The 22621-nt window shown below is 31.4% G+C and overlaps 2 protein-coding genes and 1 long non-coding RNA gene across 3 annotated transcripts; all 3 read right to left on the bottom strand.

Moving 5' to 3' along the window:
- Nucleotides 1-136: 136 nt before the first annotated feature.
- Nucleotides 137-4313, bottom strand: LOC139501594 (uncharacterized). The gene is made up of 3 exons (XR_011658611.1): nucleotides 3591-4313; nucleotides 1696-1805; nucleotides 137-1201 (listed from the first exon to the last, which is right to left on the bottom strand). It is a non-coding gene; the product is annotated as an uncharacterized lncRNA (long non-coding RNA).
- Nucleotides 4314-10418: 6105 nt separating this feature from the next.
- LOC139500260 (acetylcholine receptor subunit alpha-1-B-like) lies at nucleotides 10419-11630 on the bottom strand. The gene has a single exon (XM_071289001.1). The coding sequence runs from the start codon at nucleotides 11628-11630 to the stop codon at nucleotides 10419-10421; it is 1212 nt and encodes a 403-aa protein (XP_071145102.1).
- A 5996-nt stretch (nucleotides 11631-17626) lies between these two features.
- LOC139500259 (acetylcholine receptor subunit alpha-1-B-like) lies at nucleotides 17627-18838 on the bottom strand. The gene has a single exon (XM_071289000.1). It carries the CDS (start codon nucleotides 18836-18838, stop codon nucleotides 17627-17629), a length of 1212 nt encoding a protein of 403 aa, XP_071145101.1.
- Nucleotides 18839-22621: the final 3783 nt, after the last annotated feature.

Below are 22621 nucleotides of genomic sequence, written 5' to 3'. Positions count from 1 at the left end.
GGGGGGGGGAGGATTTAAAATCATTTTTCCAAGGTCAGCTTTAGTTAGCTATAGAGGACGGACACAAGATGAATACATTAGTATATGCACATATATACTTGATAGTGACAAAATAAGCATGCTTTTGGTTTTTGCAAAATCAAATATGATATGCAGAGTGGTTATTTCTTTATTAAAGGCTGTACCTATTACTATAAACTTTTACATTGTATGGTCTCTTAATGGAGAGTTGTCTCATTACAATTATACTACATCTTCTGATTTTATTGTGTTCCATAGCAGTTTCTTCACAACCTTTGGAAATAGAAGCATTGTTTATCTTCATCACTTGGTTTGTATAAAAGTCAGAATAAGACAACAGATAATTCTTCCCATACATCACAAGGATTCTGACGTAAAGATAACTATGATAGGTACCGTACATGTAGCTGTGAAATTGGCAATCATATCAAATCCCCCTTTTTTATAAGATGGATAACTTAGCCTGATTAAATGTGACATATACTTAGCTACAGTATTAACATAACAATTAGTTTATCATGTGTATTCAATCGATGGATTTTGAACAAGATTCAAATGCATGTACTGCACAAAACAAAAAATAAACAAGGGCATACCACAATAATACTTATATAAAAAAAAAAAAAATTTTGGTGCACATATTTCTAAATAGTACAAGAATATTAACACAATTATTTTGAAAAATACAACTTTTGACTTTTTTTTCCTTTTAACAGATTTGTTTTAATATACATTGACCCCATTTTCTGTTACTCTGTAATAATTTGGAATTTTTTTAATCAAGTTCAACACATACACATCTTTTTTTTTAATTCATATACATGATATTAACCCTTGCTTAACATAAATGAAATTTATAAATATTTGCCTATTAACACATGAAACATAATAAATATCTAAATAGTTTCAGAAGAAATTGAAATATTCTTTTAGACATCCAGTAGTATTTTAAAAGATAAAATTTCATAAACAATAAAGTTGGTAGTCTTATAATTGTCCTCTATCAAAATTGTCAATTTCAACGTTGATGTGTCTCATTTACTGAAGAAACTGCCGAAATATTACCAAAAGTCAAACATATACATAAAAAACTTAAAAGGTATTCAAATGTTATGTTGGTCACTTTGATGGTGCCAAACTGGTTACATTTTCATGTGTGTTTTTCTTTAAGCTCAGTCACCTGAAAAAAAAATAAAGGAACAGTTAAGCTATACATTTATACATCAGTTTTTTGCTTGAAAATGTTTTAAATTAATTATATTAAATAAGATGAATTTGAATATTATATATACATGTATTCAAGTACACATATTTGAAGTTTAATATAATTTTTTAGAAGATTTCACATTCAGGACTTCATATTCATTTGTAGTGGGAGATTAAAACCCTTCTTGCATATCTGGAGTACATGGCCTCATTAATTTTTGTCTGTGTGTTCTCTGTGTTTTAATTTTTTCTTAAATTAAGAGGACACGGGTCATCTAATAATTGTTTAACAGTTCAATTGTTATGCCTTCTTATTATGATTTGCATTATGTACATGCATGTATGTACTGATGTATAATGTCTAGTATATATACTGGATTTAAGATTACACATACTTTATCTTATATGGTACTCTATCTAAATGAAGTTAACATGTAAAAATGTACTTTAAGAGATACTGGTACTCACTTCTGAATTTTTCATATAAATGCAGTAGGTTAACTTCAAAATCAAGTTGATCCATTTCTCTAATTAAAGGCTCCTCTACATGTAAGTCTGTCAGCTGATGTATCTTTTATCTGTTTAACGAAATAACAGCTTATCAGGTGATCAATTATTCTTTGAATTAAATTTGGAATATTGTATTTAATATCAAATTAGTTATTTTATTATCCTAAGAACCTGTGGAAAATATATAATGATCTCTTAACATCTTACCATATTAAAACATAGAAAACTTATTCAACCTTTCAAAGTAACAAGACTTTTTTGTATGATTAATTCTATTTTTAAATGGACAGGTTAATGTACAAAATGATATAAATGAACAATTTAGAACAGAAAGGTAAATTGTGATTTTCTTATTACTTTACAAGTTAACTTGATATATTTGAGTCAAACTAACCTTATATGCTCACCATGATCATACATGTACATGTACAAATGTACAATGATGTATCTGTAAATACTAATGACAAGATCTCAAAATAAGCTATTTTTTTTTTTTAGTTTTGTACTAAATGTGAAAAGTTTGAAATCCTTGTATCATGTATCAGAGGCGGATTTAGGGGGAGGGGGCTTTTTGGGAAAAAAATTGGTTGCTTATATAGGGAATCATTGAAGGATGACTGGAGCAGGCTCCCTCATAGGTCAGTCAGTGGGCCCCCACTTATGAAAATTTCTGGATCCGCCATTGTGTATATCATGTCTAGATTTTGTTTCTAAGGACATGAATATGATGAAGGACAATAAACAATAAATTTATGAAACAAAGGTATTGCCGTCCCAAAAGAACCCATCTAAATAGTGGATTAACAATACAATTATTTAAGATTTGATATACAAGTTTTATTTTTTTAAATAAATATATGCAATTACCACTTTAAAATATATGTGTCTTTCGTATGTCATAAGGTCATGTAAAATATAGGTACATTGTATATGTAGCAATCAAAATTACAACAACAACAAAATTTGACTCTCATAATTTAAAAAGCAACAATTTGCTCCTGCTTTTTAACAAATTAAGCTTACTGTTTACATGTATATCTGACATAAACATATATGACTATCCTGATAACTGTAGGATTGTCTTTTATAAATTGTGACTTGGAATCTTGGATGGAGATTTGTATCATTGACACTCATACCACATCTTTTTATACAATACATGTATCTATTCTACATGTATATACAAATGTATTCATTTGTAGTTGCTTACATGTACAAGATGTACATGTACATATTAATGATAAACATGATAAACATAATGAATAAGATGACATGGTCTGTTGTGTATATGGAGGATACATGTAGTTGTACATGTGATTTTCTCATTGGCAATCATCATGATCATACAAAATCTTCTTCTTTTGTAACTTTTGAGTCTGATAGTTGTTTTTTTTTATTTTATATTATTATCCTATTCAACATGTTCAAATAATGTTTGAACATGATGAATAAAATTGTATAAAATTACATTCAGCACAGATCATAAATTTGCAGATAATAATTTCACATTGTAACTAAAAATATGGGGGAAAGTGGGGATTTATTGAGATTATTAAAGAGGCCTCATGATTGTCAGTTGGGAAAACATTGTAATTGGTAAATGACTTCTAGTTTTCAAAATAAAGCAGCATCAAACAAATGAATGTGTCTAGAAAATTCAAACAATAATTTGATTTTAATTCAATATAAAAAAGACATTTTGAAAAGTATGTTTAGTCAAATTAATTTAATCTTCTGAATGCTTTGATCTGGGACTTATTTATACTAGTTTAAGAGTCCCAGCTTTGATGGATGCCTTTTTGTATCAATTTATCCCAGAAGTAAGTTCAAACTTCCATAATTTAAACTATTACCTGTTCCAACTGGTATAACTGTCGCAAAAAATTCTTTTATACATTATAACTATCATCTGCTTCAAAGAGATCCGCCTTTCCAGTTTTCAAGATGCCAAAAATTATGGCATTTAGATCATTCTTTGTCTTTGGTGTCCTGTCCATGATATATCATGTACTTTTTTTAAGGTGGGAGCAAACTGTATCATTTCCAGCTGAATCATCAAAACTACTCACAGATGGCTTTACATTCCTCATATTCCACATTTCCAGCAAATAGTACAATAATTTCAGTCTTATAAATAATCCTCATTCCCGTACAGAAATTATTTGTAACTGCCTTTATCAAACCAATGTGTCTAGGAATAGACCACCCGTACATGTACGCAACAATCTTCTTCTTTAGGTTTCTAGCGATCCTTCAATCTCTTGATGAGGGAAATAAGTTTCCTAACACCACAAAGTTATATACTTTTGTTAAATCGTATCAAAATGGTCAATTATGTATAAAAATATGCAGCAGAAATTCATTTAACAAAACAGCTGATTACAACCTTTATCGGTTTTTAAATTGAAGAGCATCACTTTTGGTATGTCTAAACACCAAAAAGTCGAAAACAAACTGCTGTTTCCCGACAGTTTACTGCATTAGAACATTTACATATCAACAGATACCAGAGATGTTATAATAATTTCCTGCTTTATTCATGGTCACCTTTTAGAATACATATCAGTTGTTATACTGTAGGCTGTTTTTAATACCCATATTTCCCTATATAAGCAGTCAAATTAACTGAAAAATCAAATTAATTTTTTTATACATAATAACCCAAAATGACTTTTAAAAATATAATTTCCCAACAAAACAAGGTGGATACATTACAAAAACACATTTATCTCAAAAAGGCTGTTGAACAAAATTTCCAAGTTCTGCCTGGTTTTCTCTGGCATTGCCTCTTAATTATCTTGGGCTCATAATATAAAACAAGATAAATAAAACTTTTATTTTGGCCGAAAATTATTGTACTAGTTCATTTAACAAATAATTTATACACATACATGACATAGAGTATACACAATTGAGGGCCCTACAAAAACAAACCGCACAAATTATATCTGTCAATATTAAACTCACAAGTACAATAATTAAACATTAGGGATGGGTGGGAGGGTAACTTATCGAAAATATATCTAATAAATAATGATTACAAAGTTACTTAGAAGTACTCGCTGAACATATACTATAGATAGTAGAGAATTACGAAATGTCGAAGAAAACGAACTTCGCATATAATTATGCGTTTTTAGTATTAAAAACTATACAAATACAATTCTTAATGGTGTCGATTTTGATTCGGGTTTTTACCTAATGATGTGGTATGTAATGTATCGGACCGCTATGTCTCTCAATCTCCTCCTTGGTCAATTTCCGTGCTATGCCACGTTTCACCATATCCATAATCTGTTCATCGTAGGCACTTGCATAATTTAATGAATTTCGGAGTAGTCGTTTTTCGGTAGATCCAAGTCTTGATTCGGCTGAATTTACGTTATTTGGTAGATTGTTTGGATTTTTTATCCAGGGGTAATTTACTATCCATTGCTGTGATTCTTCATCATGTATCATGCCTGATTTAATGATATTTAATTCCCTCTCCTCTCTTAAGCTGTGTTGCGATTGTCCAACAGCACATTTGCCACACTTACATGAACCACATTTTAATGTGGTTTGTTTCCCTGACCCTTCTATATCAAAAAGTGAATCTACTTTGTCTTTAATACTGTCTCTGTCCAATACATGAATATCATTTTCCCAGATGCCCACTAAGTACGGACTATGCCATGGTTTGACAATTTTGGCACTTCTAGTAGAGGCTGACTGCCACGAATACAGTACCCAACCTGATTTCTCATTAACTGTAGATTTCCAATTTGTTCTTCTTTATTATGCATTAAAATACAACAATCTGTGCCGATCAATATGTCTACTTGGCCAGTTGGTCTTTGAATATCATTCTTGTTGATACATTTGAACAGTTGTTCGACTCTACTCATATCAACTCTTGCAACCTCGGCCGTAACTTCCTCCATGCCATATGCTTTTATTGTCCATATCTTACCTCCAAGGTCAGTCAACGGTATTACATACTCTTTGCTTTGTACATGTTCGGTTACATTTCCAACCTTTGTCACAGATAATGTTATATCTTGTCCAGATAATCCTAATCGTTTAGCAGTTTTGTGTGTGATTAGTGACATGTTTGCTCCAGGGACCCAAAGTGTTGTCAAAGACATGTCCTTACACTGAACTGAACTGATCATCAATAGTACCCCCACTCTTGTTCTTGTCATCGTTTATCACCTGTGTAGAGTTATGAAAGGATATGCCATCCATGTGTGCAGTGTGCAAAATTTTGTTATGCATTTTTCCACATGGTTGATGAAGTTCATTTTATATGTCACAAGGTTTACGGCTGTGACAATGTCTTGACAAATGTCCTATCTTAAGACAACTGAAACATCCACCATTTTTTCTCACTAAATCAACCTTTTTCTGACTATCTAATCTCGCAAATATAGAACAATCACCTATTTCATGATTATCTGATTTGTGATACCAACATTGAAACGTCCCTTCTGTATTTCTATTTGTATCGGTATGTGTTTCTGAATTGTATCGACTTGTTGGTTTGTTTGACATTGCTTGCGCTACCTGTGCAAGACCTTCAACAACCTGTTTCATCACTTGTTGGTTTGCTTGTAATTGTACTTGTAAGGGGGTAAAAATATTATTTTCGTCGCTTTCGGATTCATTTGCATCCAAAGTATTTATCTTTCCTTTTGCTGTTCCATTTTCACGCAAATCAAGACTCCATGTACTCTAGAGCACTTTTTTCCTCTAACAAAAATTTAAGAACTCTTTGAAACTCAGGGGAATACTTATCGATTCTGTCTTCTGTTTTCGTAATGCCCATTCACGATTTTGTAAAGGCGGTAGGAGTTTTTCTATCTGACTCACCATAGTTGCTGTGTTTATCTCGGATTCGAGGTTCATACGTTTTAAATCAAGCCAACATTTCTTGAAAGTATCTGCAACCGAAATAAACTTCATGTGTCACCTTCTTGAACTTTCTTTTATCTTTTCAATTCATTTAATATGTGATCAATCAATTTCTCTGCTCTGCCATATTTCATATCAAGACGACAAAACATTTCCTCGAAATCATTGTCAACTCCTTTCACAACAGCTAAGGCTTCACAACTTAAACATTGCTTCAGAGCATAAGGATCTTTACCGTATGACGATAGCATGTGTCTTTCATAATCAACTTTGAAACTTGGATAATCACGAATACTGCCAGCAAAAATAGGAGCCTCTATTTTTTTCACCTCAAACGTTTCAGTATCTTCATTTTTCTTAGCATGCTTCATTGAGTTTTGTTCCTTTAACTTACTGTCTTGTTCATGCTTTATCTTCTGTCTTATATTCTCACACAATGATCTTGATTTACAAAGTTCTCGGTACATACCAGTTAAATCATGATTAAGTTCGTTTATCTTTGGTTTATTTTCTTCATTTTCAGAATCAAATGTTTCTAAAAATACCTCATGTCTTGCTTCTAGTTCTGTGTAAGCTGTTTCCAAAACTTGAAGTATTTTTTCAACCACAATTGTCCCCGAATCATCCTGTATTCGTTCTAATAAGCGACCATATATTCTATGAAATCTCCCTTTGGCCGTACTTCTTTTCTTCTTTGTTACTCTTGTGTGATCGGCTTCAACAGTCATCTTGCCTTGCGTTGAAATGTATGAAGATAATTCGTCAAAAGCTGTAACTTTTTATTGTAAATGATGTTTCAACCTAAAAATAAACAATATGACAATATGTTTACATTGCGATTGATGACAGTTAATTAGACTCAATAAGCAGTTCAAACATTCGTTAAATAATAATGTGCATATCACTACGCTTTGACGGCCTATATCATATCAATCATTTGCTATTAACTTGTAGGTTTTCCAGAATGAACAAAGAAGTTCAAAAACCATTTCAGTGTTAAATCGAGAAAGGGGAAAAACGAGTCTGTATACAGTACTTTCTACTCATGATTATACCTCCATAATTTGGAACACCACTTTCTTAACGTATAATGTACTTTATCACATCAACAATTCAGGATAAATCCGTCATAAAATCAATACTAATATCGGAAAAGTTATCAGATTAAAATAATCGCCATACAATCCAAAATTAATTATCAATCAAAGTTATAATGTTTATCGATCCGATACATGTACTAAGCTTTATTTCAGTTCCTATCCAATTCAAATTAATCTATCAGTGGCAGTCGAAATGTCCCACCCTTTATATTGATCCACCTGTTTTGCATTGGAATCAAAGGGGAAATGTAGCGGAAAGTGTGTCAATAATTAATAAATGCTCACTTTCTGACCATGCAAGCCAGATTAAGATTATATTAACGTGCAAAGGTAAATAATCATAACACATACTTCTGAATAATGACCATCTGTTTTTTTTGTTAATGTTTTTGTTGTTGTTGTTTTTATTTATTTTTATATTAAGTATTTGGAAATGTTCACTGTATTAAAATTGATAAATTACTGTGAAAGAAATTTATAAGTTTGTTAGATTGTATTTCTTTTCTGTTCCTAACTAATTTATTTATTTAAAAGAGGGACGAAAGACACCAAAGGGACAGTCAAACTCGTAAATCTAAAACAAACTGACAACGCCATGGCTAAAAATGAAAAAGACAAACAGAAAAACAATAGTACACATGACACAACATAGAAAAGTAAAGAATAAACAACACGAACCCCACCAAAAACTAGGGGTGATCTCAGGTGCTCCGGAAGGGTAAGCAGATCCTGTTCCACATGCGGCACCCGTCGTGTTGCTTATGTGATTACAAATCCGGTAAAAAGTCTAATTCGGTAGATCAAATTCATGAAAGGGAAGGGGATTGTAGTTAAGACGTAAGGAACATATCCGATATCATTTGTGAAACGGTTATTCCATAACGGTCAACCAACTCGTGATGGCGTCCGTAAAATTTTTAATGTTTCATTCTTTACGTCATCCTGATTTTGTTAAAACTTTTCTATTTTGTAAATTGTTATTCTTTCCGATTCCTCTTCTGAAATTATGTGCAAGTTTAAAACCAGAAGTCTTGTATTACTTAAAAGTTGGTCTGATGACGGAAACAATATCCGGACGCCTTTTTTTTTTATTTTCTTCCCAAATTAACCCAAACTTAATAATCTTAAGAATAGATGACAAATGCGATTATGTATGGAACCTATAAAAAAACGTAGGCATGATAAATAATGTATTGTGGAAGGAAGAAATACGATACAGACAATGATGTCTTCTCGTTTAATAGTATAGATGATAAATGTTCACAACAAGTAATGATAAAGTATAGTTTTAAAATGAACTGTATGTCACTTTATTTCAACAAAATAAATATATGAACGCTTGAAATTGCAGTTTTTTCATCATTTCACATAGACAAGTGTCCATAACATTTATATAATGATTTACGTCACAAGCACAAGAAGACAGAAGATTTCAAAGGCAATTAAAATATTTTTTCCCATTTATATGAATGTAACGCAATATGAACAAGGCATTATACTAAATAGATATTTATATTTTTAAGTGCATGAGGTAATTTTTTTTCAAAAAAGTTGAAAACTTGATTATAGTTTTTTTACATGGATATCCTTTCTTTCTTATTAAAAATGATCTGATAAATTACGACTGATTCTAAAGTACTGACATTTTTACGCTTGATTTCAGACTTTCCGTGAAGAATTTTCTTCGGAGTTTTTTTTTCAACCTATATGGTTAAACTCCGGAAATTGGTAATGATTACAAAATTGACTTTAAAAATGTAAACAGTATCAATCTAATAGTATTCCAAATAAACCCTCGTAATCTTACAAATAAGACAGTGTCACTGATTACCCTGTATGCTAACTTTGCAGATGTGAATTTTTTTAATTGTTTGTATGTACATTGAACGACAAATATATGTGACGTATAAAATTTTCTGACGTCATTCACGCAAATCAATGAATATGTTTGTACATAGATGTTTTTGTGTTCTGTTAAATTGATGCTTTTAGAATTGTTACACGACGATGACTGCTGTACCCATATGTTTCCTATTTTATTTATTGTGTTTGTTTAGTTCAAGCATCATTGTAAATATAACGGAATTTGATGAGACTGTCATCAAAGTGAGAGGGTTAGCGCTATAAAACCAGGTTTAATCCACCATTTTCTACATTTGTTAATGCCTGTAGCAAGTCAGGAATATGACAGTTCTTGTCCATTCGTTTTTTATGTGTTTTGTTATTTGGTTTTGCCAAGTTATAATGATTTATTTGATTGTAGTATCACATATTTGAACAGACATATATATATATATATATATATACAATTGCATAAACAACACTAAATAAATTGACCAACTATCCAGTAATATGTAGACTTATGTGCAAACATTTCTAAAATTAAAAATTTAAAGAATTCACAAAACAAGTCATTTTAGCTTTAATGTGCAAAAATTCAAATTCTAAAAATGTAAAAAATGATTTAAAAAGATTTACTTCATCATATTCATCATTAAGGGTCAAGAAGTTAAAACAAATCTGAAAATAAGAATAACTTGATTAATGACAAAATATAAGTGTGAACACTGTGTAACGTCGAAATGTTTTTACCATAAATTAAAAGATAAATGATAGAATACTTAAAATATCTTCACACATATATGTTATACAAACCAGCCGAATTAAAAAAATAAGTTTGTAAAATAATCACACAGAAGAAGCAATGAAATATGCCACGTTAACAATGAAAACGACGAAATATGAAAAAATCATCATGTATTTATTTAGTCCATTGCATGCATCCTTCCAGGTAATGGTTATCTCTGCGTCAGATTTTACAACTACTATTTCGTTATCCTTAGACATTGGTCGTATGGCTAATAATCTCTTTCTCCATGGTATCTTCGATCCAAAGAATTTAAAAACTTTGTTCATTTTTGGTTTTGGATCTCTATGATAAAGTGAGGATGTATAAATAGTTACGGCAACAATGATTCCACTGTAGATTATAGTCACTATCATCATGACTAATAAAAGACTCATTGGATTAGAGGTGACCGGGACAGCCAATCGGATCATGGTCAGAAATATTGCATATGATAGTAAAATTGTCGTTGATAATCCTATTCGGTCCCCAGAATCTATCGGAAGTAGAAACACCAGTGGATTCAGTACACTAAACAAGAGAGTAGGACAAGCAACTACCATGCTGTAATATAAAGGTGCTCGTTTTACTGTAAAAGTCATTTTAAAATTAGAATATCCATTCCAAATTATAGTTTCACCTGTAGATGATTCCAACGACCAATCAGAGTTTGGTCTGTAGAAAGATAGGTCAACCGGGTTAGAATCTGCTATCAAGTTTATGTTAGTTGCTGAAATTCCCCATACAACAAAATTCAGATCACATGTTTGAGAATCAAATGGAAACTTGTAGACATTTGCTGTACATTTTGCAGATATAACATCGCCGTTAGCAATGACAACAGTGCCATTGTAATAAATTGTTACAAATACATCATAACCTTTTCCGATTGATTCGTATGTTTCAACGGAATTTACTAAAACAATCTTCGGTGTCCAAACATCGGTGTGACGCACTATGATAAATTCAGCATTACCATACGAAGAAGGATTCCAACTAATTCCGGCATCAGCCCATGTAAGTTGTATTCCAGTCGAAACGTCCACAGTTTCGTCCACTTCATCAAATCGAACAATTGCCACCAAATACAATTTCAATGTTACATTCAGAGCTGTTGAAAAATCAGCATTTGGAAGAAATGATTTTTGATGACTTGTGAAGATATCGGTATATAAAGTGTTCATATCAGTGTACGTCTGACCATTAACAATGTAAAAAAATAAACATGTTAAAATCAATCGAGGCATACATCTGAATGCTAAACCTTCAGCCATTATTATCAAAGCTTGAATCAACAATCCGAAACAACTAATGTTTTCCAGCAGTGAAAATAATGGCCTGTGAAATGTGTTGGTAGTATGCACAGGTTACATTTAAATCTGTATCTACTAACAGTATTTTGAAAAAATGAATTTTATTTGTTTCGTAATCACAGCTACTTAATACATGATTAAGATTAGGTCAATTTTGTTTATATATGCGATTAATCATATACAAAGTAAGACAATGACATTAAAACTTATGCATATACCTGTATGAAAATGTTGGTACACCATGTTTGAATAGAGAAACATTTTGTAATCAGAATACATGACAAGGACAATAACTTTTAGCATGGTATAACATAGATACTGAAATAAATATAAATTACGCCTAACACTATTCAAAAATACACATGAAAGAGGGACATTCAAACGCCATGGAAATGGACAATACATTACATCGTAACAGGTACACTTGCACCATAATCATTAAACATACAGAGAATGCCAGGATAAGCGGTCAAAATAAGAAGACAAAAAATGAATAAATTATAGAAAAAATGAGAAATGTAACCCAGAAACCTTCTGTAGTTTTGATATAAATAAGCTCTTGGTGATGAAATTTACTATGCTATTTTTGTAATTGGATGTGCAATCACTCCAATTAGAAATTTTGCTTAATTATTTCTAACACTGTTTAAAGCAATAAAACATACTTTATATAATTTCACTTATCTTTCTGAAATAAAAATAGTAATTATAACTGATCATTTCAATTTTATATTTCCAAAAAATAAGTTACATTAGTTTTTTCTAAGTACAACAAACTTGTTGGTCTATCATGTCTTTCTTAGTTGAGCAGTACAATGCTGCCTAGAAAACAATCCTTCAGAAAAAGGATATGTTTACCATAGATTTTGAAAAAAAGTCTGTAAACATATACCGATTTTCTCAAACTTCAAATTCATCTGATGACGGAATTTGGACACTTTTTAAAAACTTACATGTCTACTTCAATTGGTGAATCTGAAAGATCTGAACTGATTTAGTAAAAAAAGACGCTCAGAATCTACCAAATATGCCATAAGATGTCACTTCTCATATGGTTTCTGTGAAAAATGAAAGCTGTCGCATTCAAGTTCAGTCTCAGCTTATATACGTTATGGATTACAATAACATACAATTTACATTTTAATATCAATAATGAACATAAATGCAGCCACTTCTGTTTTATACGGAAAAGAGGGACGAAAGATAACAGAGGGACAGTCAAACTCATAGATTGAAAGTAAACTGACAACGCGCATGACGCTATGGCTAAAAATACCAAGATAAATGATAGAACAGAAGACAAAACATAGAAAACAAAAGACTTAGGAACAGAAACCCAACCAAAAAACTGGGGGTGATCGTAATATTACCTGAAGTACTAAAATTGTTACGATTTCAGTAATTTAGCATAACTTGATTATACTAGTACCCGAACATGTGCATTGTATTGTAAAAAACAGCCCATATTTGTGGAACAGAAGTATTCTAGTTCCAAATAAATAGCACATAGTTTTCATTTTAACAATTTTGTAAAACTGCTGTATTTTGGGTACAAAAAGGGATCTTACTGGGCATACCCCTTTTTGAATTTTATAATTACTGACCTTCAAATGTTTATTTTCCACCCAGAAATTTGAAAGACATCTCTTTTGCTTATTATGTGTTTTTGTCTATTTATTGATTTGTCAGATTTTTATTCCAGTAGGAAGAAACTTTTCTAAGACGTAAAGTTTCAAACACAATTTTATAAAGATAGTTTTTGTTTCTCTTTTTTTATGTGTACATTTTCACTGAACTCATGCCTCTGACACATATTTTTTTAACGTTATATGACGTCTGTTGAAAAAAGAAAACCATGTCACTGTTAATTTGTGTAGCCTAAGGGTTTTGGTCAATTTGTAATGGAGGTAACATTCATTTGTGAAAAACAACAATTTTTAGTTACAATTTCTTCATATCTCTACTAAAATCAGTATGTAAGAGTTTTTTGGAAAAGGGTACAATGAAAAGAAGCTGTACATTCACAGTTACAAACTAGAAAATCTGTCAAAAACAGCTACAAACTGACATGACTGGTGGTCACTCAAATTGTTGTATTAGAGTAAAGCATGATGGGCTTCACATAGCTTTGGCAAAACACAAAAGATTGCTGATGATTTTAGAACGGACAAGATAAAGCAATATCAAATAATAGATAGTTTAGGCAATGTGTCAATGTCGTTTTGAAATTATATTGTTGACACATTCTACAAAGTTTAGTTAAAAAATCAATAATAAAAAAGCATGACAAAATAGTTTCAACGTCGATTTTTTAACCGATTAATTTTACAGACGTTTGTGTGTTATTTACAACTGATGCACGACTTAATTAATTCCCTCTGCTCTTGTTGTTGATAGAGCTTGACGACAACGGTTGTTTTCAAGGACTTGTCTGCCAGTTTTTAAAATGATCTGCCTTCGGAATGGGTTCTTTCTATGTGACATCATCAGACATGGTCGCCTTTTTCATAGTGACACAGGAACAATTGACGTCATAATCGAATCAAAACCAAGAGCAAACTGGGATCAAACGAACTCCACGTTGATGAATTAAAAAACAATAATAATAGGTGAAAAAAAAAAGAATAAAAAGGTGAAAAGTAGAGAGACAGTTATAACTATGTTTTGTTCTTTCGGAACAAATTTATTCACGAAATATATTGATACTGTATCTTTATTTTCTTTTAAAATGTAACTCCAAGTTTTCGTCATCCATCTATTGTGCAGAATCAACGAATGATGAACTGAGAACGCTTAGATTAACTATACATCTCAAGATCTGTAACAGATTAATATAATTATAGAAATTTCTTGGTATTGCTAGACGATGATTTGATACACACAGACGATGACGTATACTTTACAACCAAATTATTTTAATTTACCTGTGTATAATATACGCAGGTTCTTTCAATAGTGATGATTTTTTTTAATATTATTATATTTAACATTTGACAGTGGTATCATACAGGTCTTACAGATCAAATTTGTTGGTTCATTGTGTGCTAATATCCGTACTTTGATTGAGTTAAGCCTTCCAATTGATATTTTATAGTTTGTTTTTCAATGTTGTGATGTAATACTATTGTTTAAGAAAAGAGAGAAGGTTTGGTACCATTTAAACGTTTAATCCCGCTACGTTGTGTTTTGGGCGCATTTTTTGTGGAGGGATGTCGAACTGTAGGGGTTCGTATAGCTTAATGTATCCCTCTTTGGTAAGTTTTGTGTTTAATTAGCATGTTGAATGTTTTTTTTCATTCTTTCCTCTCTCACAAGCAAAACAACATAACTTTAAAAATATAGGGCCATACCCGATAAGATGGAAAAGCAACTCTCCACAAGAGATTAATGATTCAAATATATAGACAGCTGTTTCAAATGTAAAAACAAATCCTACCTAGCAGTAAAAATATTAGGGCATACACAATATGCACGGGGAACGAGTAAACTACATTAACACAGCACGAGTAACAAACCATGCAGTAAAGTAATAAAAAAGGAAATGTGGTGTGGATGACAATGAGAACTTTCAACAAAGAGATATTGAACATGTACATGTAGACAGTTGTTTTACAAGCAAAAAATCGTGCTGTAAAAATATAAGGGCATACACTACAAGCGCACGGGGATACATTATACTCGTCAACACAAGAAGAGTATTAAATCCTGCAGTAATTATAAAAAGAAGATGTGGTAAGATTACAAATGAGACAACTTTCCACAAAAAGATAATTGAATATGTAGACATCTCTCTAACAAGCACAAAAACCCTTACTGTAAAAGAAATATAAAGGCATACACTACACTCACGGGGACACGTTATACTGCACCCACGCAGCACGATAGCAAATCCTGCAATATATATAAAATAAAGATGTGGTATGATTGCCAGTGAAACATCTCTCAATAAGCAAAAAAAATTAAAAAAAATTATAGTTTAAGGTTATGAAGGTGTAATGTTCACAATATGCTGCAGCTGTATATTTTATTTTCAAATTACATTTGTTACATGTAATCATCTTAATATCAGATATACGCAAACGTTTGTTACTTCAGAGTTATCAATCAACTATCAATTTCGCACTGATCACCGGCTTTATGATATAGCAATTAAAATAAAGTTTAAACTTTTTTTTCCGTATTTTATTTTACGGTTTCTTTTGTCCAATCAAATGTTCATCGTAGAGTGTAATGTAGTTCCCAATGCTTAATGCTTGTTTTTCGTCGCGCTTATTGTTGATTTTAAGTTGACCGCTGTTTTTTGTTTTTGATTTGTTATAATGTAGTTTGTCAGCACTTCGGTGATGACATGAATATCATACTGTTTGTAAGGTATAAATTATTCAAAATACTCCCAGGCATAGATTACCTTAGCCGTATTTGACCCAACTTTTTGGAAGTTTTGGGTTTTCAATGTTTTTCATCTTTATACTTGTTTGGCTTGATTGTCCCTTCTTGAAAAGTGATTTAAATATACATTAAATTTTTGTAATTTTATAGTTTCGTATCATTGCAGTTGTAATTTCATAAATTATTTACTGTATTGGTCTTATTCTCTTTTTTACAACACTCCGAAATAAAACACGGGTTTGCATATTAGGTGGTGGTGTTGATAACCATGGTTATATGTTATTGTTGAACTGAAATGATTGACTATGCACGTTGTATAAAGGTATCTATAAGAAGTAATACATAAAACTGGAAATCAACATCAAGTTTAGAAAACTTCCATTTCTTCCTACCGCTTAATTTCATGATATAAGAAAAGATGTAAACATGAGAACTTGGGAAATAAGCTTTCCAGGCATGCATGGACAAAGGCCACTAACGTTAACTTTGTACTTACACAACAAACTTAGTCAATGCATGCATGAACGAATGCAACTAATGTTAACTTAGTCCAGGCTTGCATGGAGTAACACAACAGACTTTGTCCATGCATATATGGACGAGGGCAATTAACGTTAACTTCGTCCATGCTTTCATGTTTACATAACATGATATGGTTGAGTCATATCAATTTATATATTACGGTAAATTATAATGCACGATATGTCTTTCAGGCAAAATAAATAGGTTGAATTTGAAAAAAAACACTAAGAAGAAAAAAAATGTTAGATACTTCAAATTAAAAAATAATCTAACTTACATCACGAAATTGAATGCAAGAAGTAATGCAGATTTTCTAAACTTGATGTTGATTTCCAGTTTTATTTAATACCTTATTCTATGTAAATGCATCTGTGTGAATAAGAATTCATCAACATGTCGTAGGTTAAAATGTATATAGGAGACAGGAGATATTTAAGAATTCAATCGGAAATCAGGTTAAACATAAGGAGACAACACTAGAGCCCAAAAAAAATACACCCATTACCTTAAAAACAGAAATAAACCAGCAGTTATATCGATTTATCGCTTATTGATATTTAATAATTTGGAAATGTACCTTCTATTATAATTCAATTATGTAAATATGGTATAATTGATACTAACATACGTTCACTAATGAGTACAAAGAATGGTGATATAAATAAATGTAGATTCAAGCACAACTCTTACCGCAAAGTAAGCTATAAAGGTCCCTGAATTTAAAACATTGTAAATAATAAATCTAACTTTTTCTTCTCTGCGCTATAACGATGAACGAAAAATAATTATAACTGAAAGTATTTAACGACAACCAATTGCCTGAATAAAAGTCCTTTAATTTGACATGCGATGAGAATAAATAGTAAATGTAAGAGTAACATGTGTTGAAGTGCGTTACATCTGCAACAACACAACATCAGATCAAAGATTACGATAACTTCGACACCGGAACACAATGTCATTTTCAATGTGTCTTCGATTATTGGTTTGTACAAACAAGTCATGATATTTAAATACAAATGATATCATATGTTTATCGTTAATATTCACACTGAAGAAACAATGAAGTATGTTACGTTAACAATAAAAACCATCAAGTATGAGAGCCACATCATGTATTTATCAAGCCCATCGCAAACATCTTTCCAGGTAATGGTTACCTCTGTCGCGGATTTCACGTGTACTATTTCTATATCATAGGACGCTGGTCGAATAGCTGATAATCTTTGTCTCCATGGTGTCTTTGATCCAATGAATTTGTAAACTTTGTTCATTTTTGATTCAGGATCTCTATGATAAAGTGATGATATATAGATCGTAACACCAACACATATGCCACTGACTGTTATAGTTACTATCATCATGACTAATAAAAGACTCATAGGATTAGAGGATGCCGGAACAGCCATTTGGACCATGGTCAGAAATATTGCATATGATAGTAAAATTGTCGTTGATAATCCTATTCGGTCTCCAGAATCTACCGAAAGTAGAAATACCAGTGGATTCAGTATACTAAACAAAAGGGTAGGACAAGCAACTACTATATTGTAATATAAAGGTGCACGTTTTATTGTAAAAGTCATTTTAAAATTAGAATATCCATTCCAAAGTAAAGTTTCACCTTTATATGATTCTAGTGACCAGTCAGAGTTTGGTGTATAGAAGGATAGATCAACCGGGATAGAATCTGCTATCAAGTTTATGTCACTTGCTGCAATCCCCCATACAACAAAGTTAAGATAACATGTTTGAGAATCAAAAGGAAACTTGTATACATTCGCTGTACATTTGGATGACATGACATCGCCATAAGCAATAGAAACAGAGCCGTTGTAATTTATCGTTACAAATAGATCATTACCCCCTCCTATTGGTTCGTATGTTTCAACAGAATTTGTTAGTACAAACTTCGGTGTCCAAACATCGGTATGTGGCACTATGATATATTCTGCATTACCGTAGGAAGAAGGATCCCAAGTGAATCCAGAATCAGTCCACGTAGCTATCATTCCAGTCGCAGTGTCCAAAGTTTCTTCCACTTCATTAAATCGAGATATTGTCATCAAATACATTCTCAATTTTACATTCAAAGCTGTAGAAAAATCAGAATTTGGTACAACTGACTTTTGATAACTTGTGAATATATCGGTATATAATTTGTTAATATCAGTAGATGTCTGACCATTAGCAACGTTAAATGATATACATAATAAAATCCATGAAGACATATATCTGATTGCTATCTGATCGTCCATACTTATTAAAGCGACAAGCAATAATCTAATGTATTACCAGCAGTGACATCAATTCTTTGCAGAATGAGTAGGTAATAATTGGCTTTGTAATTTATATGTACGTAAGATGACCTGAAAAATGACCTTTTCTTGTTTGCTTATTTGCATATATTTTATGTATGATTTAAGTTATATAATTTTTTGGATTAACTTGCGATTGGTATATATATTTTAATGTTAAACATTTTCATTATAAACCTTATTAATAACGTAATTAAAATGTTTAGAAGAGAGAAACCTGTAATAAAAAGTTTACATAATATAAGTAAGCTCTACCATGTTTAATGACTCTGAAATGCGAAAATGGCAAACAAGATGCAAATAAACAACACATAAAAATCGGTAATGAATCTAACCTAAACTGGTACCCATGAATAATAATCATCAAACTGTTGTCTAATGTTTTGAAAAACCAATCACCAATAACAAAATATATCTCTGAATTGAACAAACAATATGCAATTATATCATGAATGCGAGGTAAAACAAAATTATTGACTCGTCTTTCGCAACGACACGGTACTTGCATATATATTTTGTTTAATGAAAGAACATGCTTCTGAAGTCGGCATTATTCATAAAGAAGCACTGAAGTGCCGAAAACACTTTGGGTGTACTGATCAGTATTTTGTTCCAGCAGGTTCGTAATACTGGTAGTGTGGTGGTTGTGTTTAATTACAATGACTTTCTGATTTGATGAATATTTTGTAGACGAAACGTGCGTCTGACGAATAAACTAAATTTCAATCTTTGTATCTATGATGAGTTTATTTATATATTGGAATTAAAATAATCAATGTACATTGTATGTTTATCTGTAGATATGTTTGTGCATATAACAAATTAGTGTAATAAAGATGCAGGTATGTACGAATAATAACGCTAAACAAAATCAAACATTTGTGGGCCTTGTCGTTGCTCATTGTGGAAGACCGTATGCTGACATTTAATTTTGAAATCCACGTCATTTTGTCTCATTAGTTATCATACCCCACTCTCTTATTTGTATACCAACTCTTTTTTAAAATGCTTTTAAAACATTAAAAGTTATCGTTTGTCGTATAAATATTAATTTTAAGCCATAGTAAATCCAAATTAAAAAAAAGTGTTACTTTTCTGATTGGATTTCATTAACATACCCCCAATAACTATAAATTAAAGAAACAACAGACACGGCATTCCGGTCTTATTCTTAGACTTATACATCGAAATTGACCTGCACAGTCACAGTACAATAATCTATGACAAACGAGACGATTTTAATTTTGAAATTATCAATTCCCCAACCCTAGTAGCAACACACAAACTTCACCTGCAAACGGGATTTACATTTCCCAACTTATTAAGTATTCAAGTGCTTGAATCTCCTACTCAGACTTTGTTAAACGTCATCTGTGTCTGAGCAGAAAGTGTATGAAGCAGGGGTATGCAAAAGAGTGTCTCGTCCTTTTTCTAAAATAAACGTTCATGGGAAGATACCAAAACCTTGTTGATAAATATTCCGTATCAACCTCACAAATAATACACGATGGTCTTGGGGTAAAGATTCCGCGTACGGACATTATTTATTATCTTAATAAGGTGTAATAGTATTATTTTATTCGTCTTTATTAATATTACTTTTACTGTTGATATAAAAAAAAAGATGATGTGGTATGATTGTCAATGCGAAAACTCTCCCAAATGAGACCAAAATGACAAAAAAATAACAACTATAGGTCATCGTACGGACTTCAACAATGATCAAAGCTCAAACCGCATAGTCAGCTATAAATGGCTCCGAAATGACAATTTAAAACAATTCAAATGAGAAAACTAACGGCATAGTTTTAGTATAAAAAATATACGAAAAAAAAATATGCAACACATAAAAAAACGACAACCACTATTTTTGATATCCATTTGACGTGACTCTGTACTTATGCATCCCGTCGTACTTTAAATTACAAAATTATTTCATTTTATTTACATTACTTTCACTGTTCAGTCTATGTTTTGAGATATCCGTTTGACGTGACTCTGTTCTAATGTATCTCGTCTTACTTTGAACGACAAAATTATTCTATATTTACCTGGGTGAAGTCAAATTCTACGCAGGTGCCTACATTTTTAAAATTCTTTATGGGTTGATCTTACATAGATAAAGAAAATCGTTCATACAAAAGCAAAATGAAGAATTTAAAATTTGATGTATGTCTTTTTGTGCTTCTTTGTTACATTTGTTTGTTTTTATAGTAATTAAAATGATACCACAATGTTGACTACTGTATCTTTATTTTTGCATTTATATATAGTGTCTGTTTGTTTTGTTCACGCATCGTTGTCAATATAATGGAATTTGATGCGACTGTCAATGACTTATACAAGTGAAAGGTTTAGCTAGCTATAAAACCAGGTTTAATCCATCATTTTCTATATAAGAAAATGCCGGTACCAAGTCAGGCATATGACAGTTGTCATCCATTCGTTTGATGTGTTTGAACTTTAGATTTCGTTATTTGATTAGGGACTTTCCTTTTTGAATATTCATCGGAGTTACGGAAGCCGATAAGGGCCATTCAACAAAAAATGTATGTCGTACTTACGACATAGCATGTTGTAATTTCGACATAACATGTCGTTATTACGACATCGCTATGTCGTTATTTTGACATAATATGTCGTAATAACGATATCGCTATTGTCGTAATAACGACATCGATATATGGGTCATTTTAAAAAAAATGTCGAATTTTCAGTACACTCATGCTAAATTTTTTATTTCTAATTGAAATTTCAGTTTTAATGGTTTAAATGAAAGCTTGTCGGATTTGTGATTCAGAACATTAAGAATAAACACAACTGACATCTATTTTGATGAGATTAAACTGCATTTAAGTCCGATTTTGGGGGTATTTATGTGCGTACAGTGTCATATCAGAAAAACACATTTCAAATAATTTCTTTTCCGATTTTCTGATCGCCTTGATATCTGCAAAAGGGATTTTTTAAGAACGTTAATTATTACTCTAACGAAAACTTGTAGCTTCTTTATCATTGTATGTTACATATTATCTGCAAACTAAGTTCGATCAGCGTACGGGAGGTTCATGTCTATCCTGTTACCGCTACTTAAATCAGCCGTTAAATTTTCTGAATATTGAATCAGTCAGAGTTGATTTCAAAAGTGCAAAGTAATCTTAACATTTAAAACGCCTTGTTTCTTCAACGACAGTGTAGAGAAAAGAAATTTTAAGACATTTAGCGAAAAAGATAGAGTGTACTTTTTTTCATGTCTATGCTGTTACAAACATGTTTGATTAATTACACCAACAGTATGCTTGTATAAAGTGCAATAACGTGTTTGAAACCAAATTCACAATAGAAAACCATAATCACTTCACCAAAGGGAGTAGTTATTTCACAACAGCAATCAAAAACGAAGAAATGTGTCTATCCTGTTACTATGGTTGCTATGGTTACAGTTACAGGATAGACAAAACGTCGTTAAATTTTTTATCTTAACATATAGGTGCAAAAGGAATGAAATATTTCGTTGTTTGAACTCATCTTAAGGTTATAACGTCATAATCTTCCCAATCAATCATTTGCATGTGCAATACTGATACCAGTAACAGAAACACAAAAAGGTAACATGATAGACTTTTATAAAGTGATATATCAGAAACGTACGTTCCTGTTACCAATGAAATAAAGAGAAAAAGTAAACTAATTTATGAGGGATTTACTTGATGTTGGGTTTGT

This window comes from Mytilus edulis, chromosome 13 (genome assembly GCF_963676685.1).
Source record: "Mytilus edulis chromosome 13, xbMytEdul2.2, whole genome shotgun sequence".
In the NCBI taxonomy this organism is placed as follows: Eukaryota; Metazoa; Mollusca; class Bivalvia; order Mytilida; family Mytilidae; genus Mytilus; species Mytilus edulis.
Note: the sequence above shows the minus strand (reverse complement) of the source record. Positions and strands in the feature narration are given on the sequence as shown.